We start from the raw sequence: 27253 nt of genomic DNA, 5'->3' as shown, positions 1-27253 counted from the left end.
CTCTGCCCAAGTATCTCAAGGCAGAGGAAGAAGCCGAGGCTGAAGCACCTACCGATGAGTCCCTCGAAGTTATAGAGGTAATCCTCGGAGACCCTCAGAAGGTCACCTACATTGGCTCATCTTGCACAGCCGAAGAGAAGGAAGCATTGATCAGGGTCATTCGGTGCAATTCGGATGTCTTTGCCTGGGATCATTCGGACATGGTGGGGATCGATGCTATGGTCTCATGCCATAGTTTGAGGGTTAACACAGAATTCAGGCCAGTCAAGCAGAGGCACCGACGGTTCGCACCTGAACGGAATCGCATAATAGCCGAGGAAGTAAATAAACTATTACAAGCAGGATTCATTCGAGAGGTGCAATACCCACAATGGCTCTCAAATGTAGTAGTCGTTCAAAAGAAGAATGGGAAATGGAGGGTATGCGTAGATTATACCAACCTTAACAAAGCTTGCCCAAAAGATAACTTCCCTCTGCCCAAGATTGATCAAATGGTGGATGCTATGACAGGTTATGAGAGGCTCACATTCCTCAATGCATACTCCGGCTATAATCAGATTCCCATGAATCCTGAAGATGAGGAGAAAACCGCTTTCATCACAGAGACGGGCACTTACTGCTACAGGGTGATGCCCTTCGGTCTAAAGAATGCCGGAGCCACCTACCAGCGACTTGTCAATAAAATTTTCAATAATCTACTGGGGAATACAGTTGAAGCTTATATCGACGATATTGTGGTCAAAAGTATACGGAAAGAGGACCACCCGAAGCACCTCCAGGAGGTCTTTGATACTCTCAAGAGGTACAATATGAAGCTGAACCCCACCAAGTGCTCCTTCGCCGTCTCGTCAGGACAGTTCCTCGGGCACATTGTAAATAAAAGAGGAATAGAAGTAAGCCCAGCTCAGGCAAAGGCACTCATACAGAACCAAGAGCCAAAAACCCGCAGGGAAGTGCAAGTTCTAACCTACCGAATTGCGGCTCTCAGCCGGTTCATATCCCGATTATCTGATAAGTATAAACCTTTCTTTGATGCTATTCGATCCAAAAACAAAGATATGTGGGGACCTCAGCTGTAGGAAGCTCTCAATCAATTGAAAAGCTACATGACAAAACCCCCAATCCTTTCTGCTCTAGCGCCCGGAGACACTCTCATCCTGTACTTGGCACTATCAGCTGTAGCAACAAGCGCAGTGTTGATCAAAGAATGAGGCAAGGTTCAGCACCCAATCTTTTACACAAGCAAAACGATGACGGATGCCGAGACACAGTACAGCAAGACGGAAAAGGTAATCCTGGCGTTAATTTATGCCAAGAGGAAACTTCGACATTACTTCGAATCTCACAGGATAGTGGTACTTACAAATCACCCTATACGGGCTATCCTAGCTAAACCAGACTTGTCTGGTCGAATTACAAAATGGGCTATTGAACTTAGCTCCTTTGACATCACTTATGCACCGAAGGTATCTCACAAGGGGCAGTCAGTAGCGGATTTCCTACTAGAGTATGAAGATTAACCTGAGGAACCGACACTTCAAGAGCCGTACTGGGAGTTACGAGTTGATGGCTCTTCCAACCAGAAAAGGGCAGGGGCCGGGATTGACATCACAACACCCGAGGGTACCAAGCTGCAGCAGTCAATTTTGCTAGATTTCCCAGCTACTAATAACGAGGCCGAATATGAGGCGTTGCTTGCCGGACTTCGGCTAGCTAAACAGCTACAGGTACGGTGTTTAAAAGTATTTAATGACTTACAGCTTGTGATCAATCAAGTGACAGGGCACTATTCTCCCAAGGAGGAACGTATGAAGTCATACAAAGATGCTGTAGAGAGTGCTATCCGGGAGTTCGATCAAATCGAATTCCATCAGGTACCACGAGATGAAAATGCCGAAGCAGATCGATTGGCCGCAGCCGCATCATCTTCAGACGAAGAATTGATTCGGCTTGTTCCAATCAACGTTCTCGAAGAACCCAGCATTAATCCCCGGCAAGAGGTGATGGTAATCTCGGAAGTTCCACGCGAGCCATGCTGGATTGATCCAATCGAGGCCTACCTCAAGGAGGGAGTTCTCCCAAATCAAAAGGCTGAGGCAAGGAAGCTTAGGCTTACCGCGGCCAAGTACTCAATCATCAATAACCAGTTGTACCGAAGGCCATTCTCCGGTCCTTATCTCAAGTGTTTAACCTCCACTGAGGCTATCACAATTCTAAAACAAATTCATGAAGGAGATTATGGAAATCACTCCGGAGGAAGATCCCTTGCACACAAAATTCTAACCCTAGGTTATTTTTGGCCATACTTGGCTCGGAATGCCGAAGAATACTCAAGAAGATGTGACAAGTGTCAGCGCCATGGTCCAATAAAGTATCAACCTGCCGAAGGTTTGCACGCCATGGCTAATCCATGGCCGTTCACCCAATGGGGGATTGATGTAGTAGGACCGTTACCCAAAACCATGGAAAAAAAGGAGCATGTGCTTCTGGCTACGGATTACTTCACCAAGTGGGTGGAAGCTGAAGCCTTCTCTAGCGTCACCCACGAAGAAGTAAAGCATTTCATTTGGAGCAACATTATTTGCCGATTTGGGGTACCAAAGGTCATCGTAATGGACAATGGTAAGAACCTCGATAACAGAAGTACAAGAAAGTTCTTTAGCGAACATGGAATCCTGCAAAAATTGGCTGCAGTTAGTCATCCACAAGGCAATGGGCAAGCTGAAATAACTAATCGCACGATATTCGGGTGCTTAAAGAAAAAATTGGAGAAATTGAAGACAAAGTGGTACAAGAATCTCCCTAAAGTGCTCTGGGCCTATCGAACCACTCCAAGACGACCCACGGGAGAAAGCCCATTTGCTATGGCATATGGATCCGAAGCTGTCATTCCTACCGAGTCCATAATCCCAACCCTTCGGACATCTTTGGTACTGGAAGGGAACAATGAGCAACAACTCGAACATAGCCTTGATCTTGTAGACGAAAGGAGAGATGCAACAGCAATTCGGCTCGCGGCATACCAACAGCAGGTGTGTAACAGTTATAACAAACGCGTCAGATTCAGGAACTTTGTGGTAGGCGATTGGGTTTTGAAGCAGGAGACAGCTCATGTAAAGAAACTGGAACCTAATTGGACCGGACCCTACAGGGTTACAGAAGTAGTGGGGAAAGGAGCATATCGTTTGGCCGAAGCTGGCGGACGTCCCATTGCGCGTCCTTGGAACGCAATACACCTTAAAAGGTATTTTCATTAGTTAAGTTTGTCAACTTTGCTGCAAATTCTTCACAAATAAGGCTGAGTATGTCCACAGTCAGCCAAACTTCTCTTTATTTTGCTTCCATATTCAGTACAATTCTACTCTATTTATTTCTTTCTATAAAAATGGGGGCCATACTACTCTATGATTATTCAACTTTTATGCATGCGTCGCATTAGGCAATTTTTAGGCATGCCAAGTCGCACTATGCAATTTTTATGTAATTAGAAGCAAGCTGCTAAACAGCATTCGTCACAATGATTTTTAAGAAAAAAAAAAAAAAAAAAAAAAAAAAAAAACATGAGTTATTGCCTATGCTTAAAACTTTCTATCCCACATCGACAAAAAAGCATGTGTTACATTCTGTTATATGTGGGAATATTCAAATAGTTAATTACGGTGTAAGGAGGGCCCACTGGTATTTAAGGCTGTCAAGCTCGATACCAGAGGCATTCCTTACACCGACCTTTTTGACAAAATTTAGTCTATATCCCACATCGGATAGAAATTGAAAAGAAATGCGGTTCATATATGCGTGGTCCACAACATTTGGTCGCCAAGAAGGGAGTATCAGTGGAAGAGGAAGGTCTCCAAAGTCAACAAATGGGAAACTTCACAGCCACTATTACTCGCTTTCTTGGCCTCTTATCATTTTTGAATCCTCGGCCTCATGATAAGTTGTTTGAGGAAAAATATAAACAAACTTCCCCTCAGGCTCAGCATCATGGAGTAGTTCATTCGCCTCGGACCCTAAGTGTCCGGCTCGGCAAAACCTCCCCTCTGGCTCCGCGCCGGGGAGTAATTCATTTAAACCTCCCCTCAGGCTCAGCGCCGGGGAGTAGGTCATTCGCCTCGGACCCTAGGTGTCTGGCTCCGCAAAAATCTTGCCTCGGACCCTAAGTGTTCGGCTCGGCAAAAATCTCGCCTCGGACCCTAAGTGTCCAAGGCAGCTTCGGACCCTAAGTGTCCTATTCAGCACTATTCCTCCACGACTTAGTGCCGAGGGACAATTCGCCTCGAATCCTAAGTGTCCGAGACAGCTTCGGACCCTAAGTGTCCTATTCAATAATATTCCTCCACACTCAATGCCGAGGAATAATTCGCTTCAGACCTCTGGTGCCCGGATCAGAACTCTTGCCTCCAGAATCCAAGTGTTTAACACCCTGTGGATGTGGATATATCATAAGTTCATTATGATCCACCCCACATCAGGAACACACGAGAAGGAAAGAGTATGTATACGTCTACTGCAGGCAAGTAAAAGGCAAGGAGAGTTCATTTAACAGTTAAACCATTGTCCATATGAATCATCCTGAGATATCAACTAAAAGGATCTCCTTCTTCCCACCATTCTTGCTTTTTCTCGGATAGCATAAATCCGAAGCATAAAGATAATGTGTTTTGTTTAAACACATTACCAGTCAGAAAAATATGAACAGTATCAAAAGCATACAGCAAAAACAAGTCAGGTATTGAAAGCCTAAAACAAAAAATTATATTCATTATCCTAAACATGCTGTCCATAAAAACAAAATACATGGTTCTACTTCCTATTCGGATCGAAGGGAGTAGATTCAAAAGCATCCACTACAGTAGGACTTAGGGTATGAGGAATTGGAGCCGCAGGGGCAGAAGAGCTAGGAGTACCCTTCAGGTGCGCCTTCACCATCTCGGCAAAGCGGATTTCAGCTTCCAAAGCCTCTGGCCCTTCATCATATGGGAAGTGCACCCCCACCTGCTTGTCAAAAGCGTCCAGATCCATCGTCCTAAGGCCTGAGCCCTGATTATAGCCAGACCGGAATGCTTTAGCACTAGCCAGGTGTGCCAGACAAGAGTAGCGCCCCTGCATTTGCTTCCCCGCCTTGAAGCAAGTAGTAAGAGCCTCAGTCAGGCGTTGAACTTCGGCCTGAAGAGAATCCACCTTAGCCTCAGAGGCTGACAACTGCCTCTTATACGCATCCTTGGCTTCAGAAGCTATCTTCAGATTGGTAGAGGCAGTGGTGGCTCTCTTCTCTGCATTGTCAAGATCCTTTTCCAGCTTTTTGATGGAGAGGGATTGGCCTTCAGTAGTGGCACAGAGGGCCATGGTGTGGTATAGACTCTGTATAACAGAGGAACAAATATGAGCATAAATGGAAACATAAGCAAGCAACAGTAACATAATTCTGAAGGAGCAATGCGAACCTCTATGGCCCGGACCGGGGCAGAGGGGAGTAGTTGTTCCAACCCCATTTGGCTGATGGCTTCCTCGTCCTTTGGGAGCCACATCCCTCGAGCCACCGCCAGTGCAGCTGAAGGGTCTGTAATCACAGAATCCCCTGAGTGCAGGACTGACCTGTCAGCCCTGGTGAAGGAAGGAGTCCAAGGAGCCCCAGTCTCAGCCAGAACAAAGGCCCTGACTTCATCTTCAGGTTCGGCCTCTCCAGCCTTTTTCCCCTACTTTTAAAAGGGACCTTGCCCTTGCCAGAGGATGGGGGGTTGAGGCGAGATTTCTTCATTGGTGGTTCCTCAGCCTCCACCTCATCCTCAATTGATCTAATAATGACCAAGGGTTGGGCATCTTTGGCTTTCTTTTTTAAAGCCTCGGCCCTCCGTTTCTCCTCCTCAGTCATAGGGAAACTGTCAAAGGATGGTAGAGACAGATCCATGAGGTCTGCAGCAATAGCACTGGAGGCAATATCCTTGAGGTTTGAAGAAGTTAGCAGTTCCTCGATAGGCGAGGGGTCACTCCAGACTCGTTTCTCAAGAAAAGAAAGTTTGTTCCTTGCTGCGGAGGATGGGAATGTAGCTGAAAAAACACCAAGAAACTCATAAGTACAGCGAAACATTAAGACTTGGCAAGGAAAACAGCCAGAACACTTGGTATGAAGGGAGGTTAAGTATTCTATACCTAATCTCCCGAACTTGCGCGGGATGGGGAGCGTAATTGATTGGGACACGAACCATTTTCCTTTAACTATAACCATCTTTTCTTTCCATTTCTTTTCGGATGAAGGAAGGTTCGTGCATATCCTCTGATGAAGGGGAGAGGTAAAAAAGAAGCGACCAAGCTCGGTCCCATGCTTAGATATATTGTAAGTAAGCAGAAGGTCGGCAAGGGTCAAATCCAGAGCCTCTAATTTCCGGCGCACCAACAGTGCCGAAAGGATGCGAAAGAAATTAGGATTTACCTGAAGGGGGGCAAGACCTAGCTTGTTGAAAACTAAATGATAGAAGGGATGAAGAGGGAATCGGAGGGCGTTAAGATGCCCCACCGAAAGAAGCAATTCATTCTCCTCAATTCCCTCGCCTGAGGTAAAATCGGCACCCTCGGGATATTCTGCAATTTCTACTCCCTCAGAAATATCAAATTATTCCATTACCGAAGCAATAGAGAACTTGATGCGGCGAATAGAGATGATTGCTTTCCTCTCTTCATGAGTAAGAACATAATCAGAGCCTGAGGTGGATGTCTCGGCTGGAAGGGGGGAAGTACCTAATGGATTCAACGAAAGACGATCTGTAGAAACCCTAAGAGGGGGAGCCCTAATGCGAACGGGGGAAGATGAAGGTGTGGATTCAGAATCCCCAATGTCTATACGTTCGGGAGTAGATGAAGTACTCATAATGAAAGATTGAAGAGAAAGATGCGAAACTAACCTGACAAAGCGATGGAATGAAGAACGCAGAAGTGCAGCAAGGGCGAATGTAACTCTTTCAAAATCTTATATGACGGAGTAATAATGAAAGACCTCGAACCGTTTCTGAAGCAAAGTAAAAAACCGGTTTCAATTCCCTCTTTAATAGGAGCCGTCACTCAATTAAAAATGAAATTTGGGGCAAAGTGTGGAGGGAAAAAACTCCCTCCAATAAAAAGCGCACACGTCACCACTACACATATCTACATTCCAAGGACATATAAGGCCCATCATGCTCAAGCCCAAATTGAGGGTATTTACAACCCAAAACCATTGTTATTTGTCCTCCAACCTCCATCAAGGCCGAATCAAGAGGTCATCAGCCCAACTTGTTAATATTTAACATCCAGTCCGTTACTCAAGCCCAGCCGGATCAAAATATGTTCAGCCCAGTTATTCAAGAATGCACAAGTCCTACCAGTTGAAGGATTTACTGTAGATGGAAAATTCTGAGATAGGAAGTTCTGTACAAGGCAAGTTCTATGTATGGAAAATTAGACAATTGAAAGAACTCTATTAGTAAAGAATGTTTATATAGAAAGAATTGGAGGGCAAGCAATGCGAGTCCTACCATAATTTTACAATCTTTTGTATATAAATAGAGGCTAAGACCTCCAATAAAGGGATCAAGCAATTCTACGCTTCTCTATACACTGTTCTTATTTATTCTTATTGTTTTTTGAGTGTGTTGTTCTATTTTTCTCAATCATTATTGGTTGAGCGAAATTTTGCACCTACAGTATTACAAGTCAAATGGCTTTCTCAATTTTATTTTATTTTTTCTAAAACTTAAAAAGTAAACAAACTATTATTTACAATATATCCCCTAATAAGACTGTAACTCTCAAACTCCAAAAAAAATAAAATACCATGGGTAAAGGGCCAGAGGCCATTTGGTAATCTTCCCAAATGGAATAGTAGGTTTTGTAATTATTTTATTAGCTTATTTCTCAAAAACCCACATGCCAATTGAAGCATCTGCTTGACTCTATTCAGAATCTTTGGAGAAGAAGTAGCCAAAAATGCTGGTCTTGCACACCTTATCCTCTTGCATACAAACCATATACAAATACCATAAATCCCCGTGTATATATATGTGTGTGTCCAATTCAACATATAATTTTTTTTTTTCTTTCCTTTATTTAGTTGAAAGAGATGAATATAACACCAGCACTGAATACAAATCTAACATTTGGCAAGTTCTCTTTTTTATTGAATTAGGAACATCTTAAAAGGAGAAGTTTACGAAAATTAATAATGAGAAAAGAGTGAAAGAAGCTGAGATGATTGAAGGAGCTTATTTTGATTCAGGATTTACTCTCTTTAGGGTACGTTTTGAAATCATTGAGAAAAGTGAGAATTTTTGCATAACTACTAAGACCACAATTGAGTATGAAATAAAGGAAGAGGCTGTGGCTAATGCTTCAATTGTTAGTATCAAACTAGTGTTGAAAATTATGGAACTCGCAGCTAATTATCTCATCAAGAACAAAAATTAAATTGTGATAGGCATGTACATTCAACTTTGTAAACCCATTTATCAATGTTATGAAATAAGTTTCAATGTACCTTCAATTGTTTGTTGTTGACTTTTTTCATTTTTATTTATTTTAAAAGGAGGTAAATTTATTTTATAAATATAAAGTGTAGATGTACAACACAATTGTATAGATGTACAACAGCTTTTCAGTTTTGCAAGGAAATCTAAGCCCAAACAATGTATTGTTCTCTCCAGTTGCCCTTGTATATTCAAGGACAGCTAAGCCCAATCAAGGCAATGGCTAAAGAAGGCCCAAAGCCTCAAAAAGCCTGACCCAAACTCCCTATCAAACTGTTGCTGCTATACCAACAAAATTACATATAATTTCGAAAGAGTATTGCTACAAAAATCCATAAATAGAGTCTGAAAATTGTTCTTGTCAGCATTTAAAAACAACAAAATTTCTTTTTTAGATGTTCATTCCAATCACTAATTCCCACAGTAGGTCGATTCTATAACCATAATAAAGTCGTTTCACTGCGAAATTGAAAAATTTTGGTGTATTCGATTGTATGGTATTTAAGTCTTAAAATTAAAATTTATAAAACTTTTTCATAAGTTTCAATTTCGATACAATTTCATACAGTCAAACACATCTTTAAAGTAAAATTAATACAATTAATACACTCAAAAAAACATAGTTGGTCAACTCTCGCAAGGGTAAAAACATAGGGGTCTAAGTGATACCGTGTTGTTTGCATATTTAAGGTTTATCTTACAGCTGTAAGTTTTTTTTTTTAAAAGAAACTAAAAAACAAAATAAAAAAAAACTAACACACTTGTACCAGCCGTCTGTTTCACTCTATTCAGAATCTGTCCAGAAGAACTAGCCAAACATCAGAGGTCCCGCAGATTTGTCCTCATGCATACACGCTCCTCAAAGCCATAAATCACATATATATAATTATACTAAATATTAATTTGCTTATATGTATACACATTCTCTATATATATATACAAATATATGAGTTGGACTGCACAAGGTACCCCATCAACAAGTTTTTAGTTTCCCCCACCAAGAATAGGAAAATGTTTGGAACAATTTCAGAAGAGATGGAAGTGCAAGTTTCAGCCACAGAAGCATGGCAACTCTACGGAACGCTTCGGCTGGCAAGGCTCACTGAAGAAGAGCTCTCTGATGTCATTCACAAAATTGACATCATAGAAGGTGATGGAGGTGTTGGCACAATTCTCAAACTAACATTTCCACCAGGTAATCAATCTATATACACACACAAACACATAGTAGTATAATATGAGTTGAACAAACAGAACATCTGATATGTCTTTTATTAATGAATATTGAATTAGGGACGCCGGTTTTTTCTTATTACAAGGAGAAGTTTACAAAGATTGATGATGAGAATCGAGTGAAAGAAGCGGAGGTGATTGAAGGAGCATATCTTGAAATAGGATTTACTCTGTATAGGGTTCGCTTTGAAATCATAGAGAAAAGTGAGAATTCATGCATAACCAAGTCCACAATTGAGTATGAAATCAAGGAAGAAGCTGCTGCTAATGCTTCACTCGTTAGCATCCAGCCACTGGTGAAAATTATGGATGTCTCGGCCAATTATCTCCTCAAAAACAAAAAGTAAACTATGATATGCCTCTCTACTTTCAAATTTGTCAGCCCTTTATCATTGTTATAAAATAAATTTCAACTGTAGTTTGTTTGTTGTTAAGAAAGGATGAAATTAAACCGATGATGTTCAAATTTCAATTGTAACTTGTTTGGGATTATATATATATACAGTTATAGTGTTATACACACAAATGAATGGGTGTGTATGCATGTATATTAGATATAGAAAATGATTTTGTGGATATTAGGAGAACTATTAATTTGACAACTAAAAGTATTAATATTTGGAGGAAATATATGGTGATTCTTATACAAGTAGCTTGGGAAGTTTCATCACTGAAGTAGCCATATTATAGTTGGAGTATGAACAAGGTTAGTCTTGTCTCCATGCCGCAATTCCTAGTTTCAATCGCCCTGTTGTTGAGAAATTTATGTGTTTTAATTAAACAACGTTTTTGTTGTAAATTAAATTGAAAAATCTATATATACAAATGCATAAGACATGTACTAGAATCTATTTATTAAACATAACTGTGAAAACCATTAATTATTTCAGAATTGAGTTTGAACTGCTTTGGTTAATATTCAAGATTTGAATGAGAAAGATGGATGCCTTCCTTTTTTGTTTGTATTACAAGTAAAACTACCGACCAAGAAAAGTGGGTGCAACATAAATGCAAGTGTCCTTGCATCAAATATAGTATAAGAGTGCACGTTACTAGCAAACTTGAAATTCAAAGAAAAGCTTCGTTGAGTACAGTGACAGGCCCCAGGATTTTTTCTGAGGGTGCCCCATTGAAGAAAAAAAAATGAAGGTAATTTTTTTTTCAAATATATAATAAATATAAGAATTTAATTTTTTGTGACTTGTCCAACATGTGCCTTACCTTTGTCAAATTCAGATTTTTAAAACATTTTTAGCTGTGTGCTTCTTAATTATATTACTCCGTCCATAGGATGTGGAATAGTAGAGAGTAAAGAAAAAAGAGACTTCATAAACTATACTTTCTTTTGGATCTAAAAATATAAATATATAATGGGTATTTTTAAAAATTAAGTGAGAATATCAGACTATGTAAGCGAGAATTTACAATAATTAACATGAATGTGCGTAGTAGAAAGTGAAAAACGACGACTATCTTTTAGATCCAAAAGAATTAGTAGGGGCAAGTATATGAAGTGAGGTATTTTTACAAATTGAGTGGGGCATATTTAAAATTTTAATAAAATATAAGTAATAATATAAATAGAAAAAAATTCAATGGGGGCAAATGTCCCCAAGGGGCCTTAATTAGCTCCGTGCCCGGTTGAGATGAAGATGTTGAACTAACAAGAGGAAAAAATAATAAATTTAATTGATAAAAAAAACTTCAAGTCTTGAATCTTATGCTATGTTTAGTGTGTAGAAATGAAATGAAATAGAATGTTCATTTTAACCATTCATTTGTTTGGTATACAGAAATGGAATGATCATTCCATTGGAATAAAAATACATTCCATTACTAAACCTATAGAATGACCATTCCATTCCATTCCATAGTAACATTAAATATTTTTATAATATTTCCAATAAGTCCTTCATCACATTCCAATAACGAGCAAAAATCTTTCGCATAAACAAAAAAATCTTTCACATTCCATGTTTCATATTTCTCGAGCTTTTTTATTAGACGTAGTAAGGTCTTTCACCTCCTCTCTTTCTGAATATACCCATGACTATCATTGACAAAAAGTTGTAGGACGTTCAACCATATTATATATATTATTGAGATTGATATATCATTAAATATATATATTTTTTAGCTTTTACATTAGCTTCTTATGTTAAGTATTCAACCCATTTTTGGATAAAATTATACTGACAAATTTATTTGTTTGTCTTCCATCATGGTGGTTTGGTTTAGTTGTAAAACTTGAATTTGTCTAAAATTTAAAGACCATTCTAGAACTTTTGCAGTCATTTATTAAGATTAATATCTCATTAAAAATAATATTTTATTTTATTTTAAAGTTTTTCTTTATTTTATTTTTTTCAATAGCAGTTTGGGCATCTTATAATATTCCATAATTTATCCTCAAAAATTAGATTGATATTATTAAAAAGTAATGTAAGCTAATAAAAAGAGTATTTTTGAAAAAAATAATTCTATTTCAGATTTAATAATAGTCAATCAAATAATAGAATAGTAATTAACCACTCCATAAAGATTAACCGTGTCATCCCAAACAATACTCATTTCATTTCATTCTGAAAAAAAAAAACAATATTATATTTTTTTTATTTTCTTTTACTATATATCCAAACATAAAACATAAATAATAGAGAGTATTGTTATCATTTTTTTTTTTTGTTTTCTTCTCACTTTTCACCTATGTCCAAACAGAACCTTAAGGTTTAACCAATGCATGAGCCCTGAGGAAAAGAAAATTAAAAAAAGGCAAACAAGAAGCAATCCAGATATATATGAAAAAGAAATGAAAATCCATAACAGCATAAAAGCAATTCCACCTATAATAGAGTAATATAGGCTGTGTGTGTGAGTGAGAGAGGGGGGGTGGTATAAGGCAACCAACAATGGCTGAAGGATGATCGACGACAATGAGGTGAGGGGTTGACGCTGGCGAGGAGAGGGGACGACCAACCTTAGCTGAACCATGGGTAGAAAATCAAGATAAGATTCTTCAGTCTTGTAACCAAGGAAATCAAGATAAGATCTAGATCTTATCCCCTTCGCTTTCACCTTAATAATGTTATAATATAGTCGAGTGCATATCCCCGCGGCAGATCCGGCAACATATCAGATCAAGAAAAATAAAATCATAGAGGGACACGAGTACAGCGAATTGGACACGTGTGTCTGTGTGGGACAGGTGTATATGCTTTGGAGCCTGTCTTCGGAGAAAAAAATTTATTTGCGCACGGTGACATCAAAATGTTTATTATACGGGAGTAATGTGTATTATACTATTAAACCAATGCGTCTCTGAAGCAACGGGGCACAATAAAGTGTTTTTTCTTTCCTTCGCCTTGGCATCAAAATAGTTATTGAGATTGCCGGAGCATGGTGCATCGATTCATTCGTATGGTATGTACATAAGTTGTCCCATGGACAATGCCCGACGTTACAATAGAGCGATGGTTCAACGTCGGCCTGTTTGTAACTGAAGATACAAAAAATTGCCCTAACAGTATTTCCGCCATTAAAATTTCCTAAAAATGTTTCGTCTTTTAAACACTCGAAAGTTTCACGTAAAAGTTCTATCATTATATATTAGCTTCATCTTATACCCTTATAAGACTATCTCCAATGCAAAATTGCCTATTTTATATCTCAAGTTTATATTTTGAGAGAAATTACAATATCAAAATATTATATTTTAATAATTATATTTGTATTTCATCCAAAATGTTATTTTTTAACACAAAAATGTACCATTATTTTTTAACTACCATTCTCAACTACAATTTTCAACAACCATTTTTTTTTTTTTGTGTGAGTGTTGTATTTTATTTAGTTTATTTGCCTTATTAAAATAAATAAATAAAAATACTGACATATATATATATATATATATATATATACAAGCCCAACACCAAATTGATGCCCATGCAAGAGAGAAGAGAGTAATAGCATATTTGGCAATAATTATATGTTATGTTATATTTGGCATAACATTTGGCAAAGTTATATTTTGACAGCACATTTAACATGCATTGGAAAGTTCATTTGGCATGTCATTGGAGAGTCTATTTTAAACCCACGTGCTATATTTTGAAAATAGCATTCCAAATAGCAACCCATTGAAATTGCTCTAAATTGTTTCTCTTTGTTCTTCTTCATACTTACATTCATACTTACAAAAGGAGAGTTTTCTTACAAATTAATATTCCTAATTTGATTACATCTCTCTTACTCTTCAAGTTAAAATTCTTCACTACACTTACAAAACAAAGTAAACAAATCTAATAATAGAGTCCTAATATATAATGCAAACTTCCCATATATATATATATATATATATAGATATATAAGGAGACAAATACCAAATAAGTATATGGACATATATATTTATTCATAAGGGTAATTATTACTATTATTATTTTATTACTATTATTATTATTATTATTAAATTCATAAGGGTAATTTAATTGTGTATATTATTTTACCACTATTATTATTATTTAATTATATATATTATTATTGAGGATATAAAAAATGGTCTGGGTTGGGCGTGATCCAGATTGCTAGAAACAAGTCAGGCAAGAGCAACCGCTCCAAATCAAGTCTTCAATGGCCAAGCCCAAGACCGGAAGATCATGTTGGAAGCCCGATTTTGAAAATAAAATGAATTGGGCCCATAACCAAAAAGAGTCCAGAAGAATAGCCCAATACAAGGAATTAGTCAGGAAGCTTGTAGAAGATTTGTAACCGTCTATAAATAGACTAAAAATAGAGGAAAAAATGAATGGAAAATATTTGAAGTGCAGAATTGTTCTTGACAAATTGAGAGAGCATCTTTCTTGCATCTTCAATTATTAATATTATTGTTTTACTATTAAACTCATAAGGATAATTTTGACATGTAAAATCATTTTTCTTTCACTCTCTTACTATCGAAACTAATTAAATAATATTTTCTCATAAATTTCTTTAAAAAAATTCTTACTGACCAAATGTATAATAGAAAATTAATTTTCATTTTGTTTTTTCACTTCACCTTTTTTTCTTTCACTTTCCAACATCAATATCAAGTGACGGAGCCATTGGAAAAAATTTCCAGGAGGGACACATTATAGTATTTGTACACCATAACATGTATTTACGATATAATGTACATAAATATAGGTGTGTGTGTGTATATATATATATATATAGAAAGAGATAGTAATATTTTTAGAATTAAATTAATTTATAGATATAAAATATAAGTATTAAGAAAAAAATTTAGGAGAAAAAAAATATGAAACATATATAGGATTTTACGAATAATCAAAAAAATTCAAGAGAGCACTCTATATTTTTATAAAAAAAAAAATATCTATTTTATTATAAAATATGGGAGAGTGAGAAAATTCGAAGGGCACGTGTGCTTGTTCCTTAACGGCCTCCGTCACAATATCCAGTTTACCAAACCAACCCTCTGCTTCCTTTGTGGGGGTGGTACGCCTTTACAAATTCGTTACCGCTAGCATGACTAGAGCTCATGATACATGATCGAACCTTTATCATACACCACAGCAAACATACACGTCACTGCTTACGTTATCAACACTTGATCTCCTTGTCTATAAAAACTCTCTCTCCCCATGTACATGCTCAACACACCCAATTAACAAGTCTCTCACAATCACCATCCACCGAGAAAACAAAAATGTTCGGAACAGTTTCAGAAGAGATGGAAGTGCAAGTTCCAGCCAGTGAGGCATGGAAACTCTACAGCACACACAGTCTGATAAAGTTCGTTGAAGAAAAGCTGTCTAATGTCATTCACAAGATTGAGATTTTAGAAGGTGATGGAGGTGCTGGCTCAATTCTCAAAGTATCACTTCCGCCAGGTAATCTATATATATATATATATATCTATTTCTGTCCAATTGAGCATATATTTTTTCCTACTTTTTGTATGTTTTTTTTATTAAATTAGGGACAATCTCAATCTTAAATTATAATGTCATGTAAATTGAATAGAGAGTTTCCCTGTTGACAACAGTAGATCTGATCTGATCTGATCAGATTACATCCTCAATTCATATTCGAAATTCACTCTATCGAATGTCCCATCGGATAAATCGGTTCCGATTATAAATTATACCCTTTTGCAATTGACATGAACACAAATCAAGCAAATCGATCTGAAAATAGAGTAGAGATAGAGAGAAATGGGTTCGGTAAGAGAGGGAGGGAAGAAGAAAATGAAGAGGGAATTACATCAGAGACTTATAATATTTATTACTGTGTGGGTGACAACACCTCACTAGGTGATTATTATTATTATTTCTTACATTGTTTTAATCATATAAATAATTTTTTTTTTTCTTTTTTATTATTTTGCTTTCGAAATCAAGAGATATTAGTATATATAACATGAATGGATTGAATAGGGATCTAACATTTTGTATGTTTTTAATATTTATTTATTTTTTATTATTGAATTAGGGTCCGGGGGTTTTGCTTCTTACAAGGAGAAGCTTACAAAGTGTGATGATGAGAAGCGATTGAAAGAAGCAGAGGTGATTGAAGGTGCTTTTCTGGATGTTGGATTCACTCTGTATAGGGTTCGGTTTGAAGTGATAGAGAAAAGTGAGAGTTCGTGCATAACAAAGTACACAATTGAGTATGAAGTCAAGGAAGAGGCTGCTGCTAATGCTTCAATGGTTAGTGTTCAGCCACTGGTGACGATTATGGGAGTCGCAGCCGATCATCTCATCAAAAACAAAAAATAAATTGGGATATTTATGCATCCACTTTCACCTTTGTCAACTACTTATATCAAATAAATTTCAATGCAGCTAGCTTGTTTCCTTTTTATTTTCCAATAAATTAAACATTTTCCTTTTCCATAAATATCCTAGCTTCTTTGTTAAGAAAGATTAAAGCTTATTTTGTTCAAATTTCAAATGTAGCTTGCTTGGGATTAAAGCTTTTTAAGTGTGTAGCTTTTAATATTTTTTATTATTATAATGTTAGGGAATCAATTTTTGAGTATGTCAAAAATAATGATAAGTAGTCCATAGGACTTAGTTGATTGTTTTATGTTAGAGTTTGATGATATTCTTATGGTCTTACGTGAGAGTTGGATAATATAATTAAATATGATGAAGTTATCGTGATGTCATACTTTAATGATACTATCTAATTCGAGAGTTAGATGTAACTGATTGTTTTATGTGAGAGTTGATAATATCATTAAATATGATAATGTCATCCTTACATAAATTTATGATAATGTCATCCTTAACATAAATTTAGTTGAATGAAAAGTAATTCGAGAGTTATTGTTTTATGTGAGAGTTGATGATATCATTAAATATGATAATATTATCCTTACATAAATTTAATTGAATGTGTCCCTATAGGTTTGTATTATTAGACTAGAAAAGGTGGACAGTTTTTTTATAAGAAGAATGGATTATAATACATGGGTCAAGTGTAAAAAACACACCTATATCATGCTTATAGTAAGTGTCACATTTCTTTTGTGTACAAAATACTTCTAAAATTTTAATTTGTGCAAATAAGTTCTTCCTGATACATTTTAGGAGTGAAAGTACCATGCATAATATATATTAGGGATTGTGGTGTTTTTTGCACTCGACCCTATAATATATATATATATATATAGTATGTAATAATGGAGGAAACATATGGATTATAATGGTAACAGGTGATAAGAAAGAAGGAAAAACAAAAGTTGTAAAAGGTGAAAAGAAATAAAGAAAGAGAAAAAAAAGTTGAAAATGGTGGAAAGAAAGAAAGAGAGAAAGACAAAGTTGTAAAAGGTGAAAAAATATAAATAAATAATTGATTGGGATTATAAATAGGACAGAAAAAGGTTGATATATATCAATAAAATATGAAGAGTATGGAATAATAGAGGGAACATATAAGCTCCACATGTAAAAAGTGAAAAGAAAGAAAAAGAAAAAATGAAAGTGGATTTTTTTTTATTTTTTTGGAGATATATATATATATATGTGTGTGTGTGTGTGTTAGTCTTAGAAGCCTAGAAAACAGTGAACATGTGAATCAAGTAATATTATGATTGATGAGTACTTTTCTTTTCTTTCTTTTTTTTGTCTTTTTTTTTTTTTTTTTTTAACATTGCACGAGTGAGGCGTTTATGTTCCATTTTCCAATAGGTCGGTTTATAAATCAACGCTCAACTTTGGAAATTGAAGTGCAGTAAAAATGATATGTACATTTATTACATTATTAGTCTCCACGTCTTGATCCGTTGTCGTCGCTGCCGCTTCTTGATCCATCGTCGTCGTCGCCTCTGCATCTAGATCCACCGTCGTCGCCCTTCTTAACAATAGCCATCGTCGCTGCTTCATGATCAACTTCTTAACCACAGCCGTCGCCGTCGCCACCCTTCTCAACCACAGCCGTCTCTCCGACGCCAACAACAGCCGCCGTCTCTCTGACGCCAACAACAGCCGCCATCTTTCCGACGCCAACAACAGCCGCTGCCTCTCCCCAACAACCACAGCCGCCGCTGCCACCATCGCACCGACACCAACAACAGCCGCCGCCACCTTTCCCCAATAACCACAACCACTGCCATCGCACCAACGCTAACCCACCACCAAACAAAAGCTTGTGATCCAACCGTGATTCCCAATGACGGCGACGACCAATGGAAGCTTCGACGAAGGCGACCATCATACCAAACAACGTTGATGGCTAGAGAATTTCCCGACAACGACCCGATGCCGAGGCTCCACTGCTCTGACGAACCGACACTAACCCACCACCAAACAAAAGCTTGTGATCCAACCGTGATTCCCGACGACGGCGGCGACGACCAGTGGAAGCTTCGACGAAGGCGACCATCATACCAGACAACGTTGACGGCTAGAGAAATTCCTGACAACGACCCAATACCGAGGCTCCACTGCTCCGGCGAGAAGAACGATGATGGCGGTGGTGGTTCGATTAATCACAATCTATATATGTGTGTGTGTGTGTGTGTAGGAAGAAGATAGATTACAGGAATTTGGGGGAAGTGATTTTGGGAAAGAAGATGGATTACGGGTTATAAATACACAATATATGTTTGTACATTATGCAGAGAGATTAGGAGTTAATCTTTACACTTTCTATTTTGTATTTTGTGATACTTGATAGCTTTATTTCAAGCACCATTGTGGTGGTGGTGGTAGTGGCGGCGACGGCGGCGGTGGCGCCTATGGTAGGGCTGTGAAATGGTGGTGGTGGGTGTGAACTGGTATGACTATAGTTTCTAGGGTATTTTGGTCAATAAAAAATAGTTGTATTTGATAAATTGGTAATTGAATGTGTCAAAGGACAATAATGTCAATTCACGACCATTGGAGTGTCTTTGTTAACTTTATCAAATCTAAGGGGATGTCTTTGTTCAAAAAACGGCTTAGTTGTATATGACTGTCAATATGATAAACTTCAGGGGGTGGTGTTGTAATTAACCCTAAAATATATTAGGATGCACGTGAGTAAAAGTGTGTGTATAATTATAAAGTGAAATAATTGTAAATGATAAATAAATCTCTCTCTCTATCTCTCTCTCTCTCTCTCTCTCTCTCTCTCTTTCTATATATATATATATAAGGATAATTTTGTATTATTATTTATTATATATTAATAATATTATAAAATATATTATTTCGGGTAAAATACACTAACACCCTATGAGGCTTGTCAAAATGACATACAGGTACAGCTTACCTTATTTTTGAACAATGACACCCCTCACACTTGATAAAATGGACAAAGACACCCTTACAATAATGAATTGACTATATTACACTTCGGTATAAAATTGACAAGGGTTAATTACAACGACACCCCCTGAGGTTTGACATAATGACAGCCATATACAACTTAACTATTTTTTGGACAAAGACACCCCCTGCAATAATTTTGATCCAAACAAGACCTTAAAACTTTAGAAAAGATGAGATTGCCCTTCAATATTTAATTAATTTTTATTGTAAAATATCAGAATTCATGAAAAGTCAAATTTGTCCTTATATATATACATTATTACCCTTATATTATTACTCTAATATTAGTAAAATATATTAAAATATTAGTGCATTATTATATATTAGTATACTATTAGCGTAATATATTAAAATATTAGCGTAATATACATATAATATATATATATATATATATATGGAAGAGCAGCGGGGAAGAGAGCACCAGCCGCCACCACCCTCATCGACGCCTCCCTACTACGCTGCCACACCCAATTCCCCAACCTCTCTCCACTACGCTACCACACCCAAATCCCGAATCTCTCTCCACCCACCATTGCAAAGCCACACAAAACCCAACAAACATGATGAGGTGGAGGAACGGTGGAGATCGATCTCCTTTCAGTCCGGCGACGCCGTTGATGGAGGTGGCAACAGTGGGTTTTAGATTACAGTGCGGGTTCGGGCAGAGACCGTTGCCAAAGAGTATGCCAAAGTTTTTGTTGGCCAGATGCCGTTGCCAGGCAAATCAAAATTCGAGTCGGCAACGAGGAATCAGTCGCGATTCCGGCGACGATTTTTTGGTTCACGATTCGCGAATCCTGCAGCAGCTCGATGGTATCCTCGTCAGTCCACATCAGTCGAAAGAACCTCCGAGACTCATCAAGGCCAACAGCTTCTTCTCTTCGACAACGATGGCGATCGAGACGTCCTCAACGCAGAGCTCGGAACGGCAGCAGCGGCGACAAGGCACGACGCAGAGCTCGGCCTTTGCTCCACCGGTCATTGAGTTTAGTGAGGATTGATAGGTTGGATTTAGGGTCTAGGCATCATCTTCTCAAGTGTATGAGATTGGGGGTTTGAGATTTATATATATCTATAAATCTGTGTGTTTGTGCAACAATTAGGATTTTTTGTGGGTTATTCATGAGTTAATTGGCTGGAATTATGTGGGTTTTTCATGTGTTCAATGGGTTTTGGTTGTGGTGGCAGAGGTTGCAGTGATGGGTGGAGAGAGAGAAAGAATAGGTGGTAGTATTGGTGGTGGCAACTGATTGGTGGTGATTGTGGTGGTGGCTATAGTGGGGTATTTTAGTTAATAAAAAAATAATTATTTTAAATAAATTAAAAATTGAATGTGTCAAGGGCAATAATGTCAATTCAGGACCATTGGGTGACTTTATCAAACCTAAGGGGATGTCATCGTTCAAAAATGACTTAACTTATACATTCCTGTTATTATGTCAAACCTCAGGGATATCATTGTAATTAACCCGTTAACAAATATAACACTTTTTATTAACTTTAATACTTTTTTATCTCTTTCCACTTTCTCTTTCCCTCTCAAGCCCATTTTACCCCCACACACGCACCGCCACAACCACAGCCCCACACACACGCCGCCGTCGGAGAGGAATGGTGACAGTACTAATCCATCAAGAGCTAGCTCTCTTTGGAAACCCCTTTTTCATCTCTCAAGACTGGTACCTTCCAAAAAAGCGGAACAAAAAGGTACCTATCTGCTGAGTAAAGGTGTAGGAAAACAAAACAATCACATTTCCATATCATTTTTACCATTCCGAACGGGAAATCATAACCCTCCACCCAACTCAGCCTGATATTCAATTGTGTTGATTTCTTCATTTTTCTAGAAACTAAAAGAATTATATTACAAAACCCAAAATTGAAGTCTCTTTTGTTTTCCAATTTCTCACCAACCAAACAGAGTGTGTTCACATAAAATTAGAATAAAAAGAATAACCAAATCAAGATAAATTTCAGAGCAGGAATTTGTCTCCTTCTATACAAAAATCACCAACAGAAATCAAGTACTACGGATCTATTAAGTATCCAAATAAACAAAGACATAAATTCGTAAACGCATATATGTATACTAGAAGAGTCGAACCTTTCTTTCTTTCCTGATGGACGACGAACCGGTAACAAAATCCTCCGACACATAGCCATCGGCGGCATGATCGGGAGTGTCAGCCGAAGAGTCGTGATTGCCGCCGATGACGCCGTTCTGAGGTGTACTGCTACCAGATCCGGTGACTGTACTAACCGGCGTCGGAGAAGAATGGTGACTGTACTAACCGGCGTAGCGGCTGCGCAGTGGAAGATGTATATATATATACACACACACTAATATATAAAGAGGGGGCAGAGAGTAATTGCGAGAAAGAGGCAAGGGTAATTTAGTCCTTTAATTATTTTATATTTTATAATTAAAATTAATTAAACAGTGAAAGGTAAAGTAGACTTTTCACATGTTTTAAGGCTCTGTTTAACTTGCAGATATCATCGGGTGTCATTATCCCAAATATCATCGGGTGTCATTATCCCAAAATAACTTGCAAATATCATCGGGTGTTATTATCTCAAAGTAAGATAAGTTTCATGTGAGTGTTCTTTTAGTAAACTTTAAGCGTGTTAACGTAATTTACCTTATTATTTATTAAAATAAATAACATTATAATTTTTTTAAATAAATTATAAAAATTAAATATTTAAATAATCTTGTCTATAGTATTCTTTGTTTATGATTTATTGATATATTTTAATATAAAATTATTGTTATGTATTTATTAAAATAAATTATATATTTCCTTCTCTAATTAAGTTTCATTGCATTGAATTACACAGCCTTTCCTACTACTATATTACTATTCTTAGTATTTCTCCTATAATTAAATTTTTTTTATTGAATTAAATAATTTTTTTTAATTTTACATAATTCTTTCTCTAATTAAATTAAATTTTATTAAATTTCAATAATTGAGCTTTAAATATCATATATTTCCTACTCTAATTAGATTTCTTACTACTATATTATTATTACTGTTTACAAACTATAATATTATAAAAGTTTTTAATATTATATATTCCCTTTTCTAATCAGATTTATATTTATTGAATTTCAGTATTGCCTAATACTATATTATTATTGTTAGTATTTCATTCTCTAATTAGATTTATTTTTTTAATTAAATAAATAATTTTTAATATTATATACTTTCTTCTCTAATTTGATTTTCTTTTATTAAATTTCAGTACTTTAATTTTTTAATATTATTTACTTTCTTCTCTAATTAGATTTATCTATATCTATATATTTCTCATCTAATTATATTTTCTTTTATTGAATTTCAATTTTTAGTTTTTTATATTTTAATAGATTTCCTACTGCTATATTATTATTAATAGAAGTATCTCCTACTACTATATTATTAAATAATTTTTTTAATATTATATATTTTATTCTATAATTATAATTCTATTTATATTTCCTACCACTATCTTATTAGTATTAGTATTTCTTTCTCTAATTAGATTTTTTTTATATTTAATTTGAGTAATTTAATTTTTTTAATGTCATATATTTTCAACTCTAATTAGATTTCCTACTACTATATTGTTATTATTAAATAATTTTTTTATATGATATTATATATTTCATTCTCTAATTGGAATTATATTTATATTTCCTATTACTATATTATTATTAGTAGTAGTATTTTCATCTATAATTATATTTTTTATTGAATTAAATAAATAATTTTTTAATATTATATATTTCATTTTTTAATTAGATTTCCTCTTATTAAATTTCAGTATTTTATTTTTTTAATATTATATATTTCATTCTCTAATTAGAATTCTATTTATTTTTGTATTACTATATTATTATTAGTACGTTGTAGTCATCCTAAGATTTCATACTTAGTTACTGTATTATTAAGGTAAATTTATTATTTATAGAATTTTATTTATATTTTCTATTATATTATTTCAGTATTAGAATTCCATTTATATTTCCTAGTTAGAATTCTATTTATATTTCCTACTATATTATTTCATACTTAGTTACTGTATTATTAAGGAAAATTTATTATTTATTTATTATAAAATAATCTACTGAAACATCCAATTTAAGATATTTATTTATTTTTTACGATATTGAGGCTCCAATAAAGTCCACAAGCTCCAATAATTCCCACTAGTGTGCTCCCCTTTCCTTTTTCTTTAATCCATTTCCCTACTCAAATTTCAAATCCCAAAAAGATTTGATTTAATAAAAAAGTTTGAAGCTTTCTTCACCTTTACTTTTGTGTAACCTTTTAAGTTTTCTTTATTTGCACTCTGCCATCATCATTAATGTATAGATCTTGATACCATTGACCAAATCTTCTTGTACACCTCACTGCTGACATCACCGAGCCTATAGTAGTGTATATAATATAATAAAATCACAACATACTATGACCAAAACTTAAATTTGAACGCATCAGACTCTACTAATAACACTAATGACGGTCTTAATACAGGCTCAATATCATGTGTAACCCCGTGTGTGTATATATATAGTAGTACTCGTAGTGGATAACACTCTCTCTCTCTGCTGAATCCCAAACAAGTTTACTCACCATCACACACTGTCCACCAAGAAAAGAAAAATGTTGGGTTCAGTTTCAGAAGAGATGGAAGTGCAGGTTTCAGCCAAGGAAGTATGGGAACTGTACGGAACCCATCGGCTGATTAAATTCGTTGAAGAAGAGCTCACCGATGTCATTCACAAACTTGAGATTGTACAAGGTGATGGAGGTGCTGGCACTATTCTCAAAATTACATTTCCACCAGGTAATCTATATCTGTCTATGTGTGTGTCCAATTATATATATATATATATATATATATATTGTGTTTTTATTTTCCTTTCCAAATCAAAAAACATTAATATGACATAGTGGAATGAATAGATTGAATACAAATCTAACATTTTTTATGTTTTTTTGTTGTTGTTGAATTAGGGATGTTTGTAATCTATAACTCGTGTGTGTCCAATTGAACATAATCTTTTCTTTTCTTTTATTTTTTCCTTTTTTTATTATATATATATATATATATATATATATATATATATATTACTTTCAAAATCAAAAGAAATTAGTATAACACGAATGCAATGAAGAGATTGAATACAGATCTAACATTTTAGTATATGTTTTTGAATGAATTAGGGATATTGGTAATCTATAACTACATGTGTGTCCAATATATTGAACATATATATATATTTCTTTTTTATTATATATTTTCCTTTTGAAATCAAAAGAAATTAGTATAACATGAATGGAATAAACAGATTGAATACAGATCCAACATTTTATATGTTTTTGACTGAATTAGAGATGGTGGTAATCTATATCTACATGTGTGTCCAGTTGAATATAATTTATTTTTCTTTCAAAATCAAAAGGCATTATTAATCTTCTTTCCCCCCTTTTTTATTATATATTTTCTTTTTGAAATCAAAAGAAACCAGTATATCAATATGGAATGAACGGATTGAATACAGATCTGACATTTTGTATGTGTTTTGAGTGAATTAGGGAAGTCGACATTTTCTTCTTACAAGGAGAAGCTTATCAAAATCGATAACGAAAAGCGAGTGAAAGAAGCGGAGGTGATTGAAGGAGGTTATCTTGATTTAGGATTCACCCTCTACAAGGTTCGTTTTGAAGTGATGGAGAAAAGTGAGAATTGTTGCATTAGTAAGTTCACAATTGAGTATGAAATCAAGGAAGAGGCTGCTGCTAATGCTTCGATGGTTAGTATCAAGCCACTGGTGAACATTATGGGAATCGCAGCTAATTATCTCATCAAAAACAAAAAGTAATTTGTGATACGCATCCCACCTTCAAGCTTGTCAACCGTTTATCAATGTTTTCAAATAAATTTCAATGTAGTTTGTTTGCCTTTTTCTGATAAATTTAACTTCTTCTTTGTTCCAAAAATATCATAGCTTGTTTGTTGTTGAGAAAGGATGTAAGCTGATCTTGTTCAAATTTCAATTGTACCTTGCTTGGGTTTAGCTATATATATATATATATATATATATATACGCACGCACAAGCATGTGTGTGAATATCCCAAATCAAACAATCCCGGATTGGCTCCAGTTGAGGGAATTTTATGCCTTAGTCCTGTGTGTGAAGAATTGTTAGCACATTACATTGTAGTATAGAACATAACTGTCATATAAATAATAAAAAGTTTTTGCACAAATGACGTAATGAGATGCGGCGGAAGACGAAATTACACAAGAGGATATTTCATATTTGGGTTCCGAACAACCCACAAAAACATGTAGCTGGTACATGAATATAGTTGTCCTACTCAATGTCATTGACTCATTGATATTGTGTTTGTATTACAAGTCAAAGAATCCACCAAGAGATGCAGGTAGTACACAATTTTAAGTGTATGTCCTCGACATCAAATAGTCTGTTTTGTAATTCTATTAGGGCTAGTTTAGTGTGGTGGAATAAATTAGAATAAAATGAGAATAGAGGTGGGAATGGAATAGAATGATCATTCTTTTTGTTTAAAGGTGGAATGATTTTGATAGAATAACCATTCTCCAATAATAGTAGAGAATGAAGATTCTAACTTTAAAATTGACACCAAATACGAGAATGAAAAAAAAAATTATTCCATTCTATTTTCTTTTATTCCATTCTACCACATTCAACTAGCCTTTAGCTCCTTGCACTCATGGCTCATAGCACATTCACGTATATATGCAGTGAGCCACTCCATATAATACAACTCTTTCCTTTCATGGTTTGAAATCCTGCTCGACCCAACTCTTTCTTTCTCTCTCTAGCCCCCTCTCTTTTCTGTTGCCTTCAACTTCGTCTTCCTCATCTGATTTTCTCCTTGCTCCCTTCCATGGGAGTGGGGAGGTGACGTTTCTTGCCTCTCATATGCTAAATAAAATCGGCGTGTAATAATAAGTTTGCTCTATAGGTGGTTTTCATGCCCTTTTTGCTTTTGTTTTGCTAGATCTGCTCCTATTTAGCTTGTTTCCGGCTTGACTGGGTGGATCTATTGTTTTTTCTCCGACTAGATCTTAAATCTTTATCGATTTTTGTTTCTTGCCTCTCATATGCTAAATAAAATCGGCGTGTAATAATAAGTTTGCTCTATAGGTGGTTGTCATGTCCTTTTTGCTTTTGTTTTGCTAGATCTGCTCCTATTTAGCTTGTTTCCGGCTTGACTGGGTGGATCTATTGTTTTTTCTCCGACTAGATCTTAAATCTTTATCGATTTTTGTTTGTCCCCGACTTGTGCGGGGTTTGGGTGGTTTTTTTACCTGTCGGAAGCGCCTTGTGAATGTAACTTTAGAGTTGTTGCCTTGATGATGACGTGACCTTTTGGTCATTTCCGTTGATACTCTTCTCCTTTGGTGGTTTCCGTTAATTTTCTCAACAAATTTGGAGGTTAGTCTTCATTTTTCTTATTTTGCTTCATGATTTGTATAGCTTTTTCTGCCGTGGCTTTGTTGCATCTGTACTGTCCTACATGGATGTGTTGTGTAGATGACTCTGTAAATGGTGTATAGTTGTTTTCTTATTGCCACGGTTAAAAAAATTAATAACATTAAAGATAAAAGTACAACACCCTTACTATACCGCATCAAATCTAACAAATAGAATTTTTTTTTTT

General features: G+C 35.7%; 3 protein-coding genes across 3 annotated transcripts; all 3 read left to right on the top strand.

Moving 5' to 3' along the window:
* Positions 1-9425: 9425 nt before the first annotated feature.
* On the top strand, positions 9426-10244 carry LOC132312887 (norbelladine synthase-like). Its single transcript, XM_059811446.1, has 2 exons — positions 9426-9690; positions 9789-10244. The coding sequence occupies exons 1-2, from the start codon at positions 9507-9509 to the stop codon at positions 10073-10075; spliced, it is 471 nt and encodes a 156-aa protein (XP_059667429.1). The 5' UTR covers positions 9426-9506; the 3' UTR covers positions 10076-10244.
* A 5122-nt stretch (positions 10245-15366) lies between these two features.
* On the top strand, positions 15367-16759 carry LOC132312885 (norbelladine synthase-like). The gene is made up of 2 exons (XM_059811445.1): positions 15367-15619; positions 16221-16759. Exons 1-2 carry the CDS (start codon positions 15436-15438, stop codon positions 16505-16507), a joined length of 471 nt encoding a protein of 156 aa, XP_059667428.1. The 5' UTR covers positions 15367-15435; the 3' UTR covers positions 16508-16759.
* A 7353-nt stretch (positions 16760-24112) lies between these two features.
* LOC132312884 (norbelladine synthase-like) lies at positions 24113-25596 on the top strand. Its single transcript, XM_059811444.1, has 2 exons — positions 24113-24382; positions 25135-25596. The coding sequence occupies exons 1-2, from the start codon at positions 24199-24201 to the stop codon at positions 25419-25421; spliced, it is 471 nt and encodes a 156-aa protein (XP_059667427.1). The 5' UTR covers positions 24113-24198; the 3' UTR covers positions 25422-25596.
* Positions 25597-27253: the final 1657 nt, after the last annotated feature.

Source organism: Cornus florida, unplaced genomic scaffold, assembly GCF_030987335.1.
Source record: "Cornus florida cultivar Cherokee Brave unplaced genomic scaffold, ASM3098733v1 CherokeeBrave_3.0.0_Hap2_Chr06, whole genome shotgun sequence".
Taxonomy (NCBI): Eukaryota; Viridiplantae; Streptophyta; class Magnoliopsida; order Cornales; family Cornaceae; genus Cornus; species Cornus florida.
Note: the sequence above shows the minus strand (reverse complement) of the source record. Positions and strands in the feature narration are given on the sequence as shown.